This window comes from Solenopsis invicta, chromosome 4, assembly GCF_016802725.1.
Source record: "Solenopsis invicta isolate M01_SB chromosome 4, UNIL_Sinv_3.0, whole genome shotgun sequence".
Taxonomy (NCBI): domain Eukaryota; kingdom Metazoa; phylum Arthropoda; class Insecta; order Hymenoptera; family Formicidae; genus Solenopsis; species Solenopsis invicta.
Genome location: NC_052667.1, coordinates 13,261,168 through 13,280,428, shown reverse-complemented (window position 1 = coordinate 13,280,428; position 19,261 = coordinate 13,261,168). Strand labels below are relative to the sequence as shown.

The following is a 19,261-nucleotide window of genomic DNA, read 5'->3' as shown; positions in this document are numbered from 1 at the left end:
AATGGCTCCACCTCAGAACGCGATCCGCTCGACACCGACAGCTCGTGGCTTTACACAATTGTCAGACGGTCACCTCGACGACGACTCTGGTCCTCCTTCTGGTCCCTCGGGCCCTCTAGGATTCTCCGCTAGACACGCTCGCCAGGACCCGGCACTCTCGACGATATCAGGGATTCCGATAGCCAGGCCGATATCCCTCGCTCGCTTCCTCTACCGCACCATGCACACTGAACGCCGGGTCGCACGCAAAAGCCTAGAGAATCGCGCTCGATGCACGATCGATAGGCACTACCTCTCCACTAGGGTGCGCAATATCCTTGCGCCTAGCGGCGCGGCCTATCAGCGGCCGCCCTTATCTAGCCGTGACGTCACGGCAGCACAGTGTCGGGTCTCCGCAGGTGTCATGCGGTCCCCGTCGGCATTCGACATCTTTGTCGCTCTCGTCGTCCCCGGACGACAGCAGCAGAATTTTCCTGCGACGATTCTTCGCCGCTACCCTCCTCGATGGACAGCCGGCATTCGTCGGCCCTCGTCCTGGCTGTTTGTCCGCCCCAGCCTGTCCATCAGCTGTGCCAATTGCGAGCCTCTTTTGCGTGTCGCTTATCTGTCGCCACGTCTTGTCTCGTCCTCCTCTCCGTCGGCGGCTTCCCGTGCGCCGGCTCTGGACGATCGCCTTCTCCTTTTCATGCCGCTGTTCATCTCCCTCGCCGCTGCTGGTCCTTAGGCGACATTCGTCGACGTGCCCGCGGTTACATGAAATAAGCCGCGAATAAGTAAATGAAAATAATACGCTACGCAGTCCCGCCGAAGATTTCGCTCTCTTGCTGAGTGCCCGACCCGGTCATACGCGCTTCTTTACGCTATGCTTAGGCAGAGGACAAAGTAGCGAGGCAGATAAAACTGCCACGTCACTATATATATATATATATATATATATATATATATATATATATATATATTGTCACGCACTTTTCGGACGCCGGAGAGCAACGGCGAAGTACGCGATCAAACAAGGTAGCGGAAACGCTACACGAAGCGCGCGCGAGAGCGACGAGAATACCGACGGCTAGATTCCAACCAAATCGCGAAATTGGGCGCCAGACGCGATTACTCCGGTCGCGTCGCCGGGTTCAATTTCCACGCTAAACGCCAATTCGTACCACGCGATAACTCATCACACGAAAGCGGAATCGTCGCTCGCACGCGGCCAGCTAGCTCCTCTAACCGGTAGAGGGGCGGGGTAGCGGAGACAGGGACGAAGCGGCTCTCTTACTGGAGGAGACGGGTAGGCGAGAAATTAAGCACGATCAGGCCGATATAACAGAGAGAAATAACATGTATTGTAGCATAGGACGGAGACAGAGTAGAATCAAACGCAACGAAATCATCAGCCGACGCAAGCAAAGAACGGAAAAGATAAAGAGAGTTAACGAAAACGAATAAGCGGAACGCGAAAATTTACTTAAGTACTACAATGCTTACGCTAGCGGCGCGAACAGCGACGGTTGGTCCCGCGCGGAACGAGACAGCCAATCACGCGCGCTCGGAACAGCGCGGCGAGAACACACTTGCCGAACTTTCGCTAACGGACAGTAATCAACTCCCAACGCAATGCGATCCAAGATACCCGGTGACGGCAATGCCGTCGTCGCGGTCACAATGCACAATTCTCGCGAAGACGCGCGACACGACAACGTACCGATAACGCGGACGGTCGTGGGATCACGGTCGCAACACGACTCGCGCACGTGCGCGAGGGCTTTGCGGCTTCCCGGGAAGCCGGTCGTCCGCGAGCTTCTACGGCGGGACAGCCAACGTACACGCGGCAGCCGACAGCTGGGTGCCTCGACGAGGTCTCGCGCTTGAGGTGGAGAGCCGACCAAACACTAAAAAGCAAGGTGCGTTCAATCGCCACGCGGCGGACGCACTCGCACACTAACCTAATGGCTCCACCTCAGAACGCAAGCCGGTCGACACCGACAGCTCGTGGCTTTACACGAAGGTTAGAGGGTCACCTCGACTTCCGCACGGTCCTCCTTCGGGTCCTCGGGCGTCCTCAACTCGCTCGCCAAGGCCGGGCACTCCTTCCGATAGCGGACAGGCCGATAGCTGACCGATATCTCGCACTCGCTCGCTCGCTTCCACACACGCTCGCAGTCGGACGGGTCGCACGCAAAAGCCGAGAGGATCGCGCTCGATGCGCGATCGATGAGCGCTACCCCTCCTACAGGGTGCGCGATATCCTTGCGCCTAGCGGCGCGGCCTATCAGCGGCCGCCCTTATCTAGCCGTGACGTCACGGCAGCGCAGTGTCGGGTCTCCGCAGGTGTCGTGCGGTCCCCGTCGGCATCCGACATCCTCGTTGTTCTCGTCGTCCCTGCGGACGATCGCAACAGAATTTCCCCGCGACGATTCTTCGCCGCTACCATTCTCAGCGGACAGCCGGCATTCGACGGCCCTACTCCTGACCGTTCGTCCGCCCTGGCCTGTCCCTCGGCTGCGCCAATTGCGAGCCTCTTTTGCGTGGCGCATCGCTGTCACCACGTCGAGTCTCGTCCTTCTCTCCGCCGTCGGTTTTCCGTGCGCCGGCCCTGGACGATCGCCTTCTCCTTGTCCTGCTGCTGCCCATCCTCCTCGCCGCTGCTGGTCCTTAGGCGACGTTTGTCGAGGTGCCCGCGGATACATGAAATAAGCCGCGAATAAATAAATAAAATAAATACGCGCCGCAGTCCCGCCGGAGATTTCGCTCTCTCGCTGAGTGCCCGACCCGGTCTTACGCGCCTCCTTGCGCGATGCTTAGGCGGAAGGTGGAGTGGCGAGGCAGCTAAAACTGCCACGTCACAACCCCCCCATGCCAAGCGGGACCGTGCCGGTCCAGATGCCCCTCTGCAGCCACGAGCTACCGAGGAAGGCGCCTCAGAGCGACCGAAATCTCCAGCATGTCGGCCGCGATATCACCAAAAAAAAACAGACGGCACAACACCAAAAAAAAATCTTACCGATTCGCAAAGAAAAGAAAATTGTTAACCAACCAAAACGGTCCAGATGACCATACCAAACAACAACAAAAAATCGTAACTGTTAGGACGCGGCCAGGGAGACATGGCCATCCCCTGGCTATTTGCTCTTTCGTCTCGCGGTCCCGCCGCTTCCGGTCCCGGACGATCGGCTCCAACGCGCTCCTAAGTCTAGCGTGCGCTTTCGCGTCGGCGACCGGATGGGATATGGGGAACGGGGACGGAGCAGGCTCAGTACCAAAACCAAAGACAGTAAGACTCACAAAGCAAAGCTCTTTAATTTTCTTTCCGGGGAGACCGGGGTGACCGAAGTCCGATAACCCGAAAAAAAAACAGACGATATCCCCGGCAGGTGTCACGCCAAAAAAAAGAAAACAAATTAACCCCAGAACGATAGCCAACCTTACACGAGAAAGGGGACATGGGGCGGACACACAAAAAGAACAAGGATATACAGCAAAAAGGGGAACAATAACAAAAAAAAATCGAGAATGAGCGTCTTCCCCGCTGTTCCACCGCTCAATGGGCGCTCTTGCGAACCTCGCCCGGTGCGCCCCCTCGGTAGCGGGGTGCCTCCTCTCCGTCGTGGCCTCGGTCCGGCTGCCAAGGTCCCTGGCGCAGCCAGCCCTCCCTGCAGTCCGGGCAGCGGTTTACCGGCGTCCCGCGTCGTCCGCACCGGTAGCAGTAGACGACGCGGGGGCGAGGACAGCGCCACGCGAAGTGCTCGAGCGAGCCGCAGTTCCAACAGCGTTCTCGCTCTGGACTCGGCAAACGCTGCTGGGTCGACCGACCTCGCCCCGTCGATTGGGCCCGGTCCTCTGGGGAGTGTGCGTCTCTCGGTACCAGCGGGGGCGACCGGCCACGGCCAACCTCCGCCCAAGTCGGCCTCAGCCCCCCACACTCGCACAGCTGCACCTGGCATCCCACGCTGCGCCGAGAGGGATCCGTGCTAGTGCTCGCATCTCTCTGCGGTGGTCGCACCTGGAGGCAGACGTTGCGGCGCCCCGGCCTAGGCTCGGGGTCCGTCTGCAACCCGACGTCCCAGCCCTCGGGCTCTACCTGCACGCCGACATCCCGAGGCGGCAGCAATTGCCGCACCACCACTCCTCGCGGCGTCGGGCGTCGTCTCCGCTCGTCCACGTAACGGGCGAGGTCCTCCCAGAATCCTGGGTAATGGCGGGAGATCCAGTCGAATAGCTGGGCCCACCGCCACTCAAAGTCCGCGTCCGCCTGCGCGTCCATCCTCCTAGGCATCCAAAGGCTCATGGTATTGCTTGAGGTCCTTCACGTGGACCTTGCCAACTATCCCACCCGTTAGATCAGCCAACTCGTAGACCACTGGTGAGAGGATTCTTCGAACAATGAACGGGCCATGGAACTTCTTGGCCAGCTTCGCTGAGAAGTGTTGTGCGCCGGCCGATAACACGTGGTACCTCTTGAGTACCTGTTCGCCTACATTAAATGTGACTTCGCGCCTGTGCCGATTATAATACTTAGATTGCCGCTCTTGCGCGGCTTCCAAGTTTTCCGCGACCCACTCCCGTAACGCGCCCATCTTCCCCATATGTTCGCGCCACTCGACGGGGTTCGCTTCCTCTATCTCGACACCGACGTCGTCCTGTTCGCGATGCAAGCCGACCGGTAGCGGTTCTCGACCGTAATTAAGGAAGGCGGGGGTAGCTTGTAAAGACGTATGGTGCGCGGAATTGTACGCGAATCGAAACTCATTAATGTGCACGTCCCACTCGCGGTGATCTCGCTCTACAAAGGCGGTGATCATGGTTTTCAAAATGCGGTTCACCCGTTCGACTGGGTTCGCCTGCGGGTGATAAGGCGGCACCGTCGTATGGTAGATCCCATACTGTTCCGACATTGCGCGCAAATCCCGATTTATGAACTCTGTCCCGTTGTCAGTTAGCAATACGCGCGGCGCGCCCCAACGAAATATCACCATCTCCTCGATCGCCTCTCTAATCCGTCGACCGGTAGCCTTACGAAGTGGGCAGCACTCTATCCACTTCGTAAATAAATCCTGCATTACGAGTAAGTATGCGTGACCGGACTTACTCGTCGGCAACGGTCCCATAATGTCCGCGGCAACCACCGTCCACGGCGACTCTATCACGCGCTGCCCCATCAATCCGGCCGGTACGTCTTGTTCAACCTTGACCCTCTGACATACGCCGCAATGTTTAACGTAATTTGCGATATCCCTTAGCATGCGCGGCCAATGGTACCGTGTCGCGATACGCTGGTACGTTTTTTCTACCCCCAAGTGACCGGCATGCGGTGGATCGTGATTTTCCCGAATGACGGCGCGGCGCGATTCCCGAGGCAACACGCGTTTCCATCTATCTCGATCTTCCACGACCTCCGACAAGCGCGATTTTCTAAAGTACATTTCGCCGTTAAGTATTCGCCATTCCGGGTAACGTCGCGGGTGGCGCGCTATTTCCTCGACCCTCGAGTTATACCACGCGTCATTCGTCACGATAGCGGCGCAAAAGTCGGTGTCCTCATCCTCGTAAAGTCGTGACAGCGCGTCCGGTACATGGTGCATCGCACCCTTTCTATGTTCGATCACGTAATCATACTCGAGGAGCTCGAGTGCCCACCGCGCTAGACGACCAGTCGGGTTTTTTAAATTGTGTAACCACCGAAGGCTACTATGATCTGTTATAATCGTAAACCGATATCCTTCTAAGTAGGGACGGAACTTTTTGACAGCCCACACGATAGCCAGACATTCCAATTCCGTGGTGGAATATTTTCTTTCCGCGTCCGATAACGCGCGGCTTGCGTAGGCAATTACATGTTCCGCGTCCCCGTTTTTCTGCGCCAATACCGCGCCTAATCCTACTGAACTTGCATCTGTTTGCAGCAAAAATGGTAAATCGAAATCCGGACACGATAGCGTAGGTGGGGTGGTCAAACAGAATTTAATTGACTCAAAAGCTTGCTTTTGAGTCTCCCCCCACACCCAAGAGCGATTCTTCTTCAAAAGACTCGTAAGCGGTTCCATCCGCGTCGCGCATTGCGGTATAAATCGCCTATACCAGGACGCCATTCCGATGAAACAACGCAATTGTTTAACGTTTCGCGGCGGAGGATACTGAACGATAGCGGCGGTCTTATCTGGATCGACCGTTAACCCTTCGCTTTGCACGAGAAAGCCTAGGTACTTCACTTGAGATCGACAGAATTTACTTTTCTCCGGGTTAATCGTGAGCCCCGCGTCTCTAATACGCGCAAATACTTTGCCCAACCACGTAAGATGTTCTTCAAAAGTCCGCGTCACGACAACGATATCGTCGAGATACGCAAAGGCGTGCGGTTCCATCTCCGAACCTATTAAACGATCTAAAAGCCTCTGAAACGTTGCGGGCGCTCCCGTTAGGCCATACGGCATCCGCGTAAATTGAAAAAGTCCCTTACCCGGTACCGTAAACGCGGTGTACTCTTTACTATCTTTCTCTAACGGAATCTGTAAGTAAGCTTGGCTAAGGTCGATGGTCGAAATGTAACCGGCCGGTCGAAGTTTATCCAAAATCGCGTTCATATATGGTAAGGGGTACGCGTCTTTCTTCGATACCTCGTTTAACCGGCGAAAATCCAAACAAAAGCGGTACGTGTTGTTCGGTTTCTTAATCATGACGATGGGCGTCGACCATGCGCTATTCGAGGGCTCGATAATACCGGACTCAAGCATCGAATCGACCTCCGCATAGATCGCTTCTTGTACCCTAGGCGACACGGGATAATAACGCTGTTTAATGGGCGCGTGCCCGCCGACATCTATACGGTGTTCCGTCAGCGACGTCGCTCCGAGTTTCGCGGGCACCCCCGGTATCTCCGACGCCAAAAATTCCGATAACCGCGCGCTCTCCTCGGCCGATAGCTCCTTCAAGCCGCCTGGCTGCGCTGTCTCGGCGCGGACGGTTGGCGCCTCCCCCTCGCTTGAAGAGTGTCCCACGATATCGGTCGCTTCTTCAGGCGCCGAATCTCGCGAGTCCCCCTCTCGATCGGTGGAGCCCCCTTTCGTCCCCCGTTCCGGCACAGAGTCCCCGCGCGCGAGCGCGGCCGAGAGCGAACTCGTGGTTTCAATTTCCAGGGGATATTGTCGCGTGATATCATCCGCGAATCCCCAGGTACTTCCCGCAAAATTAACCATAATACCGAAAGCTGTCAAAAAGTCCATACCCAATATACACGGTAACGCTAACGTCTGCAACGCGTACACGCTCAAGGTACGCGTGCGATTCTCAATCTCCAGGGGCACTTCTACCTCCCCCCTCACCCGCGTCGTCTGACTGGTCGCAGTCGTCACGCGGCGGTCCCTAGCCCGACGAAACCAATATCCCAAAGATTGCACTAATTCAATAGCGGCCGGACCTAAAAACGTACGACTCGACCCGGAATCCAATAGAGCGCGAATCTCATTACCCGATATCCTGACGCGAATGAAAGAGAGGCACGATTCTCTCGCCCCAAACGAATTACAAACAAAATCGGCGCGCACCGGCATTACTACATCATCGGGGAATGCCTTGGTAGGAGTCGTGTTTTCCCCCTTCCCCGACCCCCTTAGGCGTTTCCCGCACAATCTGGGCACGTACGCAACGTCACCCCCGCCTTGCCGCACCGATAGCAATGAGTGCGCGGAGCGGATTTACAGTCACGCGCAAAGTGGCCCGTCTGATCGCAATTCCAGCATTTGCCGGGATTGCTACGGTGCACACTTGTAGACGGGGTGGCGGTCGAAGGACCCGCCACGGCGGTGGTCGACGGCGCGGTTGTCGCAGCGTCGCTGCGAGCCTTCGCCTTTTTCCCCCTCCCCGCGCGCGGCGCTCCCTCATTCTCACCTAAACCCGATATCTCTAATGCCGCGAGAGTGTCATTCAATTTTCCGCCGCGTCCCCCCTCCTTTGAAGGACGATAGGCTAGATCGGGGAATAATGATCGCTCCGGCGGCGGAGGTGCTCGATAACTTAAGGCTGCCCGACAACAACTTTCCGCTCGCGCCGCCAATAACTCGAGGGAATCCAAATCGGTGACCGAATCGCGCGGCACCATGGTCTGCAAGCGCGGCAACATGTGGCGGTGTGCGTAACCGATTTTCTCTTCCTCACCCCACGGGGGTGAGAGACGGTCGAAAAGCGCATTTAGACACGTTAAATAGTCCACGACCGTCTCGCGCTCGCCCTGGGTACGCCGCATAATTTCATCCCGCAAGGCGAACTGGAAGTCGGGATCCCCGAATCGCGCACGCCACGCCGCCTTGAACGTAACCCACGTCGTTAACTTCGTGCGCTTAGCACGGAACCAGTGAAGCGCGACACCCGATAGAAAGAACGGTAGGCATCGCAAGATGTCGGTATCCTCGACCGGTATCAACTCGCGACCCTCCTCAATTCGTAACAAAAAAGTTTCCGCGTCTTCCCCTCGCGCGCCGGAAAACTTTAGATTCCAACGCCGCATGATGTTGTAAGCGGCGGCCGCGTCGCTCGATCCCGGTGGTCGACGTCCCCCGCCTCCCCCGGACGCGTGAACGCTCGCCAGCGGCCTCATCGCGGCCTCGAAGGGACTGTCTGGTCGCGGTACCCCCTCCTCGGGGAGATTCAAATGCCCGTAATCCGGTAACCCTTGCGCGCCGTCCGCGCCACCGACCGATTCGCCTACACGCGTCGTCCGCATGTGGCGCAATAATCTCAACGCGAGCGCGGCTTGAAAACCCTCGGTTGAGAGCCCCTGCTCTTCCAGCGCGGCAATTAATTGTTCGAGGGTGGCGGTAAAAATCCACTCGTCGTCGTACTTAGTCGAACTCATTTTCAAGCGATGTTGCCCCCCCGCACGACCGACTGATTTCCACGCGCGCAATTGTACGGCGATATCTCACGAAAACGATAACGAAAGCCGACGCGAAAATAAACGGTCACTCAAAGCGTATTCTAAAATTCCAAAATATTTGCGACACTCGAACGCGCAAACACGGCACGACACTTCAATAGCACGCCCTCCCCCTAAATTCCTCGGCGTGTTTACCTCGACGCCAAGCACTATAATCGGCACTGAGCAGCAAATTCCACCGTCGCGAAATAATATTCGCAAATATTCACCGACCAAACAAGACGGACCGCTTATGGTCTTGCTTGCCGATATCAAGTCACAAAATCGCAAATATTAATGTCAATTGCGAATTCTCAAAATCGCAACTCACAGCATGAGAAGCAACATTCACACGCAAGAATCAAGACGATACCAAAAGCGAACAAAAATTAATTACAAAAGACGGTTAATATGGTCTCGAGAAATTTTGATATTATTCGTCAATGGTTAGCGGTGTCAAACAATTGAAAGCTGAAATTGGCTTGCAAGAAGTTATCAAAATTCCAGCGAGAACCGAAAAGCAAAAAAAACTCAGACAGGACGCACACAACACTTACTCAGGAAAAACGAAAAAAAAGTTACTCACACTCAACATAGAATCTCTCGCCGGCCCGAAATTCCTCCGATAACACGCAGAAAAAAAAATGTTTAGTTGCTACGCCCGTGTCTCCCGAAGACCGTAGCGAGAAATTTGTACTGGCGCGCCCCACGTTGGGCGCCAAATTTTGTCACGCACTTTTCGGACGCCGGAGAGCAACGGCGAAGTACGCGATCAAACAAGGTAGCGGAAACGCTACACGAAGCGCGCGCGAGAGCGACGAGAATACCGACGGCTAGATTCCAACCAAATCGCGAAATTGGGCGCCAGACGCGATTACTCCGGTCGCGTCGCCGGGTTCAATTTCCACGCTAAACGCCAATTCGTACCACGCGATAACTCATCACACGAAAGCGGAATCGTCGCTCGCACGCGGCCAGCTAGCTCCTCTAACCGGTAGAGGGGCGGGGTAGCGGAGACAGGGACGAAGCGGCTCTCTTACTGGAGGAGACGGGTAGGCGAGAAATTAAGCACGATCAGGCCGATATAACAGAGAGAAATAACATGTATTGTAGCATAGGACGGAGACAGAGTAGAATCAAACGCAACGAAATCATCAGCCGACGCAAGCAAAGAACGGAAAAGATAAAGAGAGTTAACGAAAACGAATAAGCGGAACGCGAAAATTTACTTAAGTACTACAATGCTTACGCTAGCGGCGCGAACAGCGACGGTTGGTCCCGCGCGGAACGAGACAGCCAATCACGCGCGCTCGGAACAGCGCGGCGAGAACACACTTGCCGAACTTTCGCTAACGGACAGTAATCAACTCCCAACGCAATGCGATCCAAGATACCCGGCGACGGCAATGCCGTCGTCGCGGTCACAATGCACAATTCTCGCGAAGACGCGCGACACGACAACGCACCGATAACGCGGACGGTCGTGTGATCACGGTCGCAACACGACTCGCGCACGTGCGCGAGGGCTTTGCGGCTTCCCGGGAAGCCGGTCGTCCGCGAGCTTCTACGGCGGGACAGCCAACGTACACGCGGCAGCCGACAGCTGGGTGCCTCGACGAGGTCTCGCGCTTGAGGTGGAGAGCCGACCAAACACTAAAAAGCAAGGTGCGTTCAATCGCCACGCGGCGGACGCACTCGCACACTAACCTAATGGCTCCACCTCAGAACGCGAGCCGGTCGACACCGACAGCTCGTGGCTTTACACGAAGGTTAGAGGGTCACCTCGACTTCCGCACGGTCCTCCTTCGGGTCCTCGGGCGTCCTCAACTCGCTCGCCAAGGCCGGGCACTCCTTCCGATAGCGGACAGGCCGATAACTGACCGATATCTCGCACTCGCTCGCTCGCTTCCACACACGCTCGCAGTCGGACGGGTCGCACGCAAAAGCCGAGAGGATCGCGCTCGATGCGCGATCGATGAGCGCTAGCCCTCCTACAGGGTGCGCGATATCCTTGCGCCTAGCGGCGCGGCCTATCAGCGGCCGCCCTTATCTAGCCGTGACGTCACGGCAGCGCAGTGTCGGGTCTCCGCAGGTGTCGTGCGGTCCCCGTCGGCATCCGACATCCTCGTTGTTCTCGTCGTCCCTGCGGACGATCGCAACAGAATTTCCCCGCGACGATTCTTCGCCGCTACCATTCTCGGCGGACAGCCGGCATTCGACGGCCCTACTCCTGACCGTTCGTCCGCCCTGGCCTGTCCCTCGGCTGCGCCAATTGCGAGCCTCTTTTGCGTGGCGCATCGCTGTCACCACGTCGAGTCTCGTCCTTCTCTCCGCCGTCGGTTTTCCGTGCGCCGGCCCTGGACGATCGCCTTCTCCTTGTCCTGCTGCTGCCCATCCTCCTCGCCGCTGCTGGTCCTTAGGCGACGTTTGTCGAGGTGCCCGCGGATACATGAAATAAGCCGCGAATAAATAAATAAAATAAATACGCGCCGCAGTCCCGCCGGAGATTTCGCTCTCTCGCTGAGTGCCCGACCCGGTCTTACGCGCCTCCTTGCGCGACGCTTAGGCGGAAGGTGGAGTGGCGAGGCAGCTAAACCTGCCACGTCACAATATATACAGGGTAGTCAAAAAGTATCGGACCCCCCAATATTTCCGTTCCCTTGCATTTTACAAGAAAATGTTTCAGACAAAAGTTGTAGGGTTTAAAAAGATCTATTTACTGATCTTATCAGTTTGACCTTGGATGGCGTCAACAAGGTCAGATCGAAATTACATTAACTTTTTTAAATGGAACATCTAACTTTTTATTGCATATTCTTGTAGCTTATCTCGAGACCTTTCCAAAACACTACAAGAAAGTTTATTTTCGTTGAGTACTTTCCGAGTTGTGAGGCTTGAAAGCTACAGTGTACTGTAGTGCGGGTCCAGCCAGTTAAGGCAAGAGTGGCGTGTGGGTCCGGCCAGTTAAGGCAAGTGTGGCGTGTGTCCGGCCAGTTAAGGCAAGTGTGGCGTGTGTCCGGCCACTCTTGCCTTAACTGGCTGGACCCACACTACAGTACACTGTAGCTTTCAAGCCTCACAACTCGGAAAGTACTCAACGAAAATAAACTTTCTTGTAGTGTTTTGGAAAGGTCTCGAGATAAGCTACAAGAATATGCAATAAAAAGTTAGGTGTTCCATTTAAAAAAGTTAATGTAATTTTGATCTGACCTTGGCGACGCCATCCAAGGTCAAACTGATAAGATCAGTAAATAGATCTTTTTAAACCCTACAACTTTTGTCTGAAACATTTTCTTGTAAAATGCAAGGGAACGGAAATATTGGGAGGGTCCGATACTTTTTGACTACCCTGTATATATACATATATATTATCTTTCAATTAGTCGCTACAAATTCTTTGCTCTAATTTTACAGTCGTCACAGGTCCAACAGATCGCCAATAACTGCTTTGTTACAAAAGAATATGAAAAAATAAACTGGAATAAACAACGAATTCAACGGTGTCCAACGGAGACTATAACCTTATAAACATATTATTTAATTTGATGACAAGGGGATTAGAGCGGAAAAGAGAAGGGTCGACGGTGCTGCCTCTATGACTGTCCCCCTTGTATTACAGAACAAACTCCACTTCCGTCGCCACAAAAGTATGAGTTTAAACGCTAACTAAAGGATTACAATATAGTTGTAGCGCAGGGCATACAAACTAATACAGTTAAAACTACCCACATAGCACGTAATATTTCTGTGATATCACAAAATCATTGCAATATCACAGAAATATTACATATTACTGTGAAATATCACAGAAATATTACTGTGATATTACACAGTGATAATGACATTGAAATATTCCACTGATATCACAGAAATGTCACAGAAATATTATTGTGATATTACACAGTGATAATAACATTAAAATATTCCAATGATATCATTGCAATATATTGTTGCAATATTTAATTTCAAAGAACAAGGTAATGTCAAACCACGTTTTTATTATGTCTTATTAATGCAACGTCACTATCTCTTTGATTAATTTCGATATTTTTAGTATCCTTAATATTCTTGGTAATTTCGGTATCCTATAGAAGAAATCAACTTACAAATAAAATAATAATGTCTTTGCCCTTTCGTGGAATAAAAGTAAATGTTAAGAAAAAAAATTAATTATAAATTTATTATTAGTTTAGATATTTACTTAGTTTATTCCTTAAACTGTATATATGTATAAACTATAATGTACGCTCTTCTATGTAATCTATCAATTTAATTGTTGCTTTACAACTCGATCAATAATGATTTTATTAAAAAATTACAGAAAAACATTTGTATTTATCTTATTGTCATTTGTAATTTTTACAGGAGCACAAAATTGATTTTTGTTAGGAGTGCGCACTTAATCGATGCGTAATTGAAGGATTTTGGACTGTGAGAATCGGAGCAATGAAATACACAAACCGTTAAAGTTCACAAATTGCTTTAATGCCACTTAGACACTACAGGCACAGTTTTAAAGGAAGTACTCTGAGGTACTTGGTACACCGACAGACACGGTCGTGTGAGTTTAATATGAGATTAGAGATTTAATTAACCGGCAGTCATGGCCGTACGATTAGGAGTCTTGCGAATCTCTATCTATCTGAGAGGCAAAACGCCTGCTTCCGCTCAAGCGCTCCCGGACGCCCAGAGGGGGCTTGCGCAGGACACTGTCGTAAGGTGGTGCCCTCGCGTGATAAAGGATCGATATCGATCGCTCGCAGTAGCGGGTGACTCGTGTTCGCGTATTACGCTTTTCCCAAACATGCCGCTCGCCTCGTACTGATAGTACGAAACGATGATATACCCGGGAGACCAAGCATCACGCTAAATAGAACTTAGTGTAGTAATATTAGTTGATAAAGCTAAACAATAATACAAATTAATAACGACGCAATGAACTGTGAATATAAAGATTAGTTACAACGCATGAGATAAACAAATTGAGATGCTATCGCCGCCCGCCATGGGAGCTCTACTGCGGCAACTCCGCATTAATTTCGATAGGAAGCTTGCATAGCCGGTTAACGGCACGCCTTCTTGTATTCGAAAGCGTCCTTACATCCACTACCCTAACGAGACCTTGAGGGTCAGGATAGATTTTTACTACTCTCCCAAGCTCCCATTTCGTCGGCGGTAGCAACGGGTTTTGAACTAATACTAGATCATCGACTTTCAAACTAGTCGATTTCTGACGCCACTTATAGCGCTGCTGTAACATGTGGAGATAATCTCGCGACCATATCCGCCAAAACTGCTCGTGCATCCGCTGTACACGCTGCCAACGATTGAGTCGCGTTTCCCTCAAATCCAATACGGACTCCTCAGGCGTCGCAATCAGCGAGGTACCTATTAAGAAATGGGCAGGAGTCAAAGGTGAGAGATCGGAGGGATCATCGGACAAGGGAGCTATAGGTCTAGAATTTAGACACGACTCCACTTGAGTTAGTAATGTAGTGAACTCCTCATTTGAAAGCGTGTAAGCACCAATTACACGCCGTAAATGGTGCTTAACGGACTTTACGCCCGCTTCCCACATTCCTCCAAAATGTGGGGCGGAGGGCGGTATAAATCTCCAAGTGATGCCGTCGGAGGCTAAATACGCGACGAGATCAGGATCACGCGACAGAGCTCTGAACGCATTGCGCAATTCCTTTTCGGCACCCTGAAAATTGGTCCCATTATCACTGAATAATGACACCGGAAGACCCCTACGAGAGGTAAATCTTCTAAATGCGGCCAAAAACCCATCGCTGGTATAATCATTGGCCAGTTCCAAGTGTATGGCCCTAGTGGCCAAACAAACGAACACAACCACATAAGCCTTGTGTGTCCGCTGGCCACGTCCTACTATCGGAAGGACATGAAAAGGACCGGCATAGTCTACGCCGGTATGTTGAAACGGACGAGAAGGGTTTATTCGAACGTCCGGCAGATCACCCATTTGCTGCAATATCGGAATAGCTCTGTGGCGGACACAAACAACACACCTGTGAATGTGATGTTTTACAAGGTTTCTAGCATTTAGAATCCAGTACTGTTGGCGTAAAACTCCTAACGTCAACTGTGTCCCACCTTGAAGCGTTCGATCGTGTGCCTGCGCAACAATCAGCTCCGATATGCGATGCCTCGGTAGTATGATGGGATGTCTCTCATCGTAAGAGAGGGACGCCCGGCAGAGACGTCCCCCGACACAAAGGTTATCCTTCGTGTCCAAAAACGGGTTTAGATTTTTCAAGGGACTAGATTTAGACGGGCCCTCACCACGTTTTATTGCCTGGATCTCATTCGAAAAGTTAATCTTTTGTACGTACGCAATCCAAAAACTACGAGCCTGTCTGATAGCGTCACTCAACACATATAACGTACCTAATTGATCACTATCCGCCCTTCTAAGGCGCTGTCGAACCTTATGAACGAACAATAGGCAATAGGCCATGATCCGCAACAACTTAGGCCAACTGGAAACTTGCTCGGAAAGATCCCACCTTGCCGCGCCCCGCTGAGCTAAATAAACTGGAACGCTACGTCGTTCCATGTTTCCGTCCGATCGAAGGGAGGAGGGCTGTTCCGACCACACAGTCGAGGGTGACTGCAGCCATTGAGGCCCACTCCACCACAACGAGTGCGACTTCAACTCCTGAACGCTGATGCCGCGCGACGCACAGTCTGCGGGATTTTCTTTAGACCCGACAAATAGCCACTGAGCTTGCGGCAAGCTTGTCTGGATTTCTGATACCCTATTGGATATGAAAGTCTTCCAGGTATTGGGGTGCTGCTTAATCCAAGCAAGTGTGATCATGGAATCTGACCAGCAGTATACTGGTACTGAACTTAACCTTAAAGTACTAACAATATTTTTAAGAAAACGAGCTAGTAAGGTAGCTGCACACAGCTCTAACCTGGGAACGCTAACTGTTTTAATAGGAGCGACCTTAGATTTACAGGCTAAGAGTGTTACTCCAAAGCTGCTTCGAGTGTGAATAATGCGAATGTATACAACGGCCGCATAGGCCCGTGTTGAAGCATCCGCAAATCCATGCAACTCGATACCCAGATCGGAGTTGCTTTGATTCGTCCACCTTGGGATCGAAATCTCTTTGAGATCTGTCAGACTGTGAGAATACTCAGTCCATCGTTCCTCTAGATCACTCGAGAGCAGGCTATCCCAATCAACCTTACGCAGCCATAGTTCCTGCATGAAAATTTTAGCGGTGATTACCACAGAGGCAATCCAACCCAGTGGATCAAAGAACCGCGAAATGGCGGATAGCACGCTACGTTTCGAGATCACCGGAAACTCCGGAATTTGTATCCTGAAATGGAATCGATCAAGTATAGGACTCCACGAAATTCCTAAAACCTTGAAGGAGGAGTCCTCGTCAAATTCGACACTATTGTCCTCCAGTCGATCCGACACTAGTATCTCCGACAACAATTCGTCATAGTTTGACGTCCATTTACGAAGGTGAAAACCTCCTTTCAATAACAAGGCATTCAACTGCTGACGTGTGGATTGTATGGCGGACACACTGTCTGTCCCAAACAACACGTCATCTACATAGATGGAATTATTGAGTATAGACACAGCCAGCGGGAATGCAGATCCCTCGTCCTCGCATAATTGTCGCAGGACGCGCATGGATAAATAAGGCGCCGAGGCGGTACCGTACGTGACGGTGATTAAACGGTAATGATGGATCGGCTGGCCTGAACTAGGACGCCACAATATCCTCTGAAAGTCAGTATCTAACGGATGAATCATAATTTGTCTAAACATCTTTGCGACGTCAGCGACGAAAACGAAGCGATGAGTTCGCCAGCGCATAATGATAGAGCAAAGATCTGACTGCAGCTTAGGTTCAGTAAGCAACAGATCATTTAATGAATGCCCGTTGTCCATGGGACTCGAGGCGTTGAATACAACCCGTACAGGGGAAGTACTGCTCGCCTTCACCACTGGATGGTGAGGCAGATATAACGAATTATTATTAATGACCTCGTTCGGGTTTACACGGGTCATGTGACCCATTTGCTCATACTCAGAAAGAAAGCCACGATAGCTGGCAGACAATGCACTATCGCGAGCTAGACGTCGCTCTAACCTATCAAAGGCACCAGAAGCGACGTGAAAGGAGCGACCGACCTTATTCAAGTAATCGGTCCGAAAAGGTAAGCGAACCTGATAGCGTCCGCTTGACAAACGAGAATGTGTAGATGCGAAGTGCCTTTCGCACTCGACTTTCTCTTCAGTGAGGGGATTAGAAACCGAGACTTCCTCTATCTCCCAAAACTGCCTCATCAGTGCATCCGTTCCAGGAGAGCTAGAGCAGCGTAACGAGGACACCGACCTAGGATTTCCTTCAGAAGTGTCGTTGCACGGGCCGAAGACAACCCAGCCAAAGATAGTAGGTTTCGCCATAAGATCAGAGCTCGGTCCTCGGCGGGATCCATCCATTGTTACGGCCTTATAATAGTCAAGTCCTATCAGTAAATCGATAGGTTCATCACTGAATGGATCAGAATCCGCAAATTTTAAATTCTGCAAATGAGGATGCGCAAGTAAATCAACAGGACTTCTTGGAGCATAAGAAGTAAGTACAGGGAGGATAAACGCGATCACTGTAACTGTAGTACTCGACTGTATACCCTCACTTAAATGGAGCTTAACTGCATGAGTAACGACCCCAGCCTGTAGATCACCCATGCCAGTGACAGTGTAATATACTTTAATACGCTTTGCTTTTAAGACTTGAACAGCCCTTTCAGTGATAAATGTAGCCTCAGCGCCCGTATCAATCATGCCTCGAAGGTTTATACAACGAGCTCCATCAGTACGTACAAAGATTCGTGCAGTTGCGAGTAGTACAGTACCCTTGACCAGGAGGGAACGTGAAGGAGTTGTTACCCTTGCTGAAAGACTTGATTTAGAGGGGGCGTCATTTACTGTATTTACACTGGATGTGCTCGCTATAGCAGGAGCACCCATTGTCGTTTGTCCCCCGCTGATATCGTCGTCATGCAGAAGCGTATGATGTTTGCGTTGGCAACGTGCACAGCGGCCCCGCGATTTACAGTCGCGCGGATAATGGCCTTTGGTCAAACAATTATAGCAGCAACGGTGCTGCCGCGCAACATTCTTTCTCTGCTCCGTGGATAAGGATTTAAACTGAGCGCATTGAAACAAAAGGTGCGAGCCCGCACAGTATAAACATTTAACATTAGAGATGGCAGCCGTCAACGACTTGGTGGCTGCTGAGCGATTTGTTTTACTATTATTTGAACTGCGAGTATCTCCCGCTGCATTCAGAGTCAGCATTCTGCCAACAAAAAATGTGCTCAGTTCGTTAAAGGAAGCTGGCTCTCATTTATTGCCCAAGCTGATTTCCCACTCAGTGCGGGTATTCACATCAAGTTTCCTGGACAGGATGGCAACCACGAAATCATCGACGCAATTTCTCTCGAGACTACGTAACGCAAGGACCGCATCATTAATACTATCATGCACGCGTTTCAATTCGGAGACGGAATCAGCCTTCATCGGAGTAGCTTCTAGGATAGTATTCAGATAAGAAGAAACAATCGCGCGGGTATTTTCGTACCGTTCTTTCACGGCTCCCCATGCTAACTCATAATTCGCGTCGGTAACGGAAATATTTTTAATAACAATGCGAGCCTCGCCAGTCAGACTCGACTTTAAATAATGCAGACGCTGCACGTTTGTGAGGCCTTCATTTTTTATCACAATCGACTCAAAAATATCCCGAAAATTGACCCACTCCGTATACTGACCGGAAAACTTAGGAAGTTCTATTCGCGGCAACGGGATTGAGTTTGGCGGACCCGAGCTTAAATCTAAAGTACTACTTGCGGTTACATGAGCGGTAGGTCTCGTCAACCTCTCTAATACTTTGCTCAGATAGTCAGACGCTTCGTAGTAGTCCTCCGTCGCCTTCCGAAATTGCTCCTCACTGAAATACGGCCATTCATCTCGCTCCGCTGGCTTGACTGCCGCCTTGAGGTCCGCATGTAGCTTTTGGCACTGAGTCCACTGCTTCTCCAAAATGGACATCCGGTTCCGCGTGACGGATGTAGTAAAATTGCCTTGCCCCAACTTCTTGAAGTTGTCGACCGTCCTCGCAATCTGATAGAGAACGTCTTCTTGTTCTGCTAATAGCCGCTCCATAATGCTTGCGCAAATACGAGCAAGACAATATGTCTGACACGGGAACCCGTGTCGATCCACTCGGCCCTGGTACTCCTGGAGTAAACGCTGGAGCACGCTTGCCGAACTCGCTGCTCATGTACGCACCACGCGGC

General features: G+C 51.8%; 1 protein-coding gene across 1 annotated transcript; it reads right to left on the bottom strand.

Moving 5' to 3' along the window:
* Positions 1 to 13,916: 13,916 nt before the first annotated feature.
* Positions 13,917 to 18,260, bottom strand: LOC120357592. The gene has a single exon (XM_039448426.1). It carries the CDS (start codon positions 18,258 to 18,260, stop codon positions 13,917 to 13,919), a length of 4,344 nt encoding a protein of 1,447 aa, XP_039304360.1.
* Between the last annotated feature and the right edge of the window lie 1,001 nt (positions 18,261 to 19,261).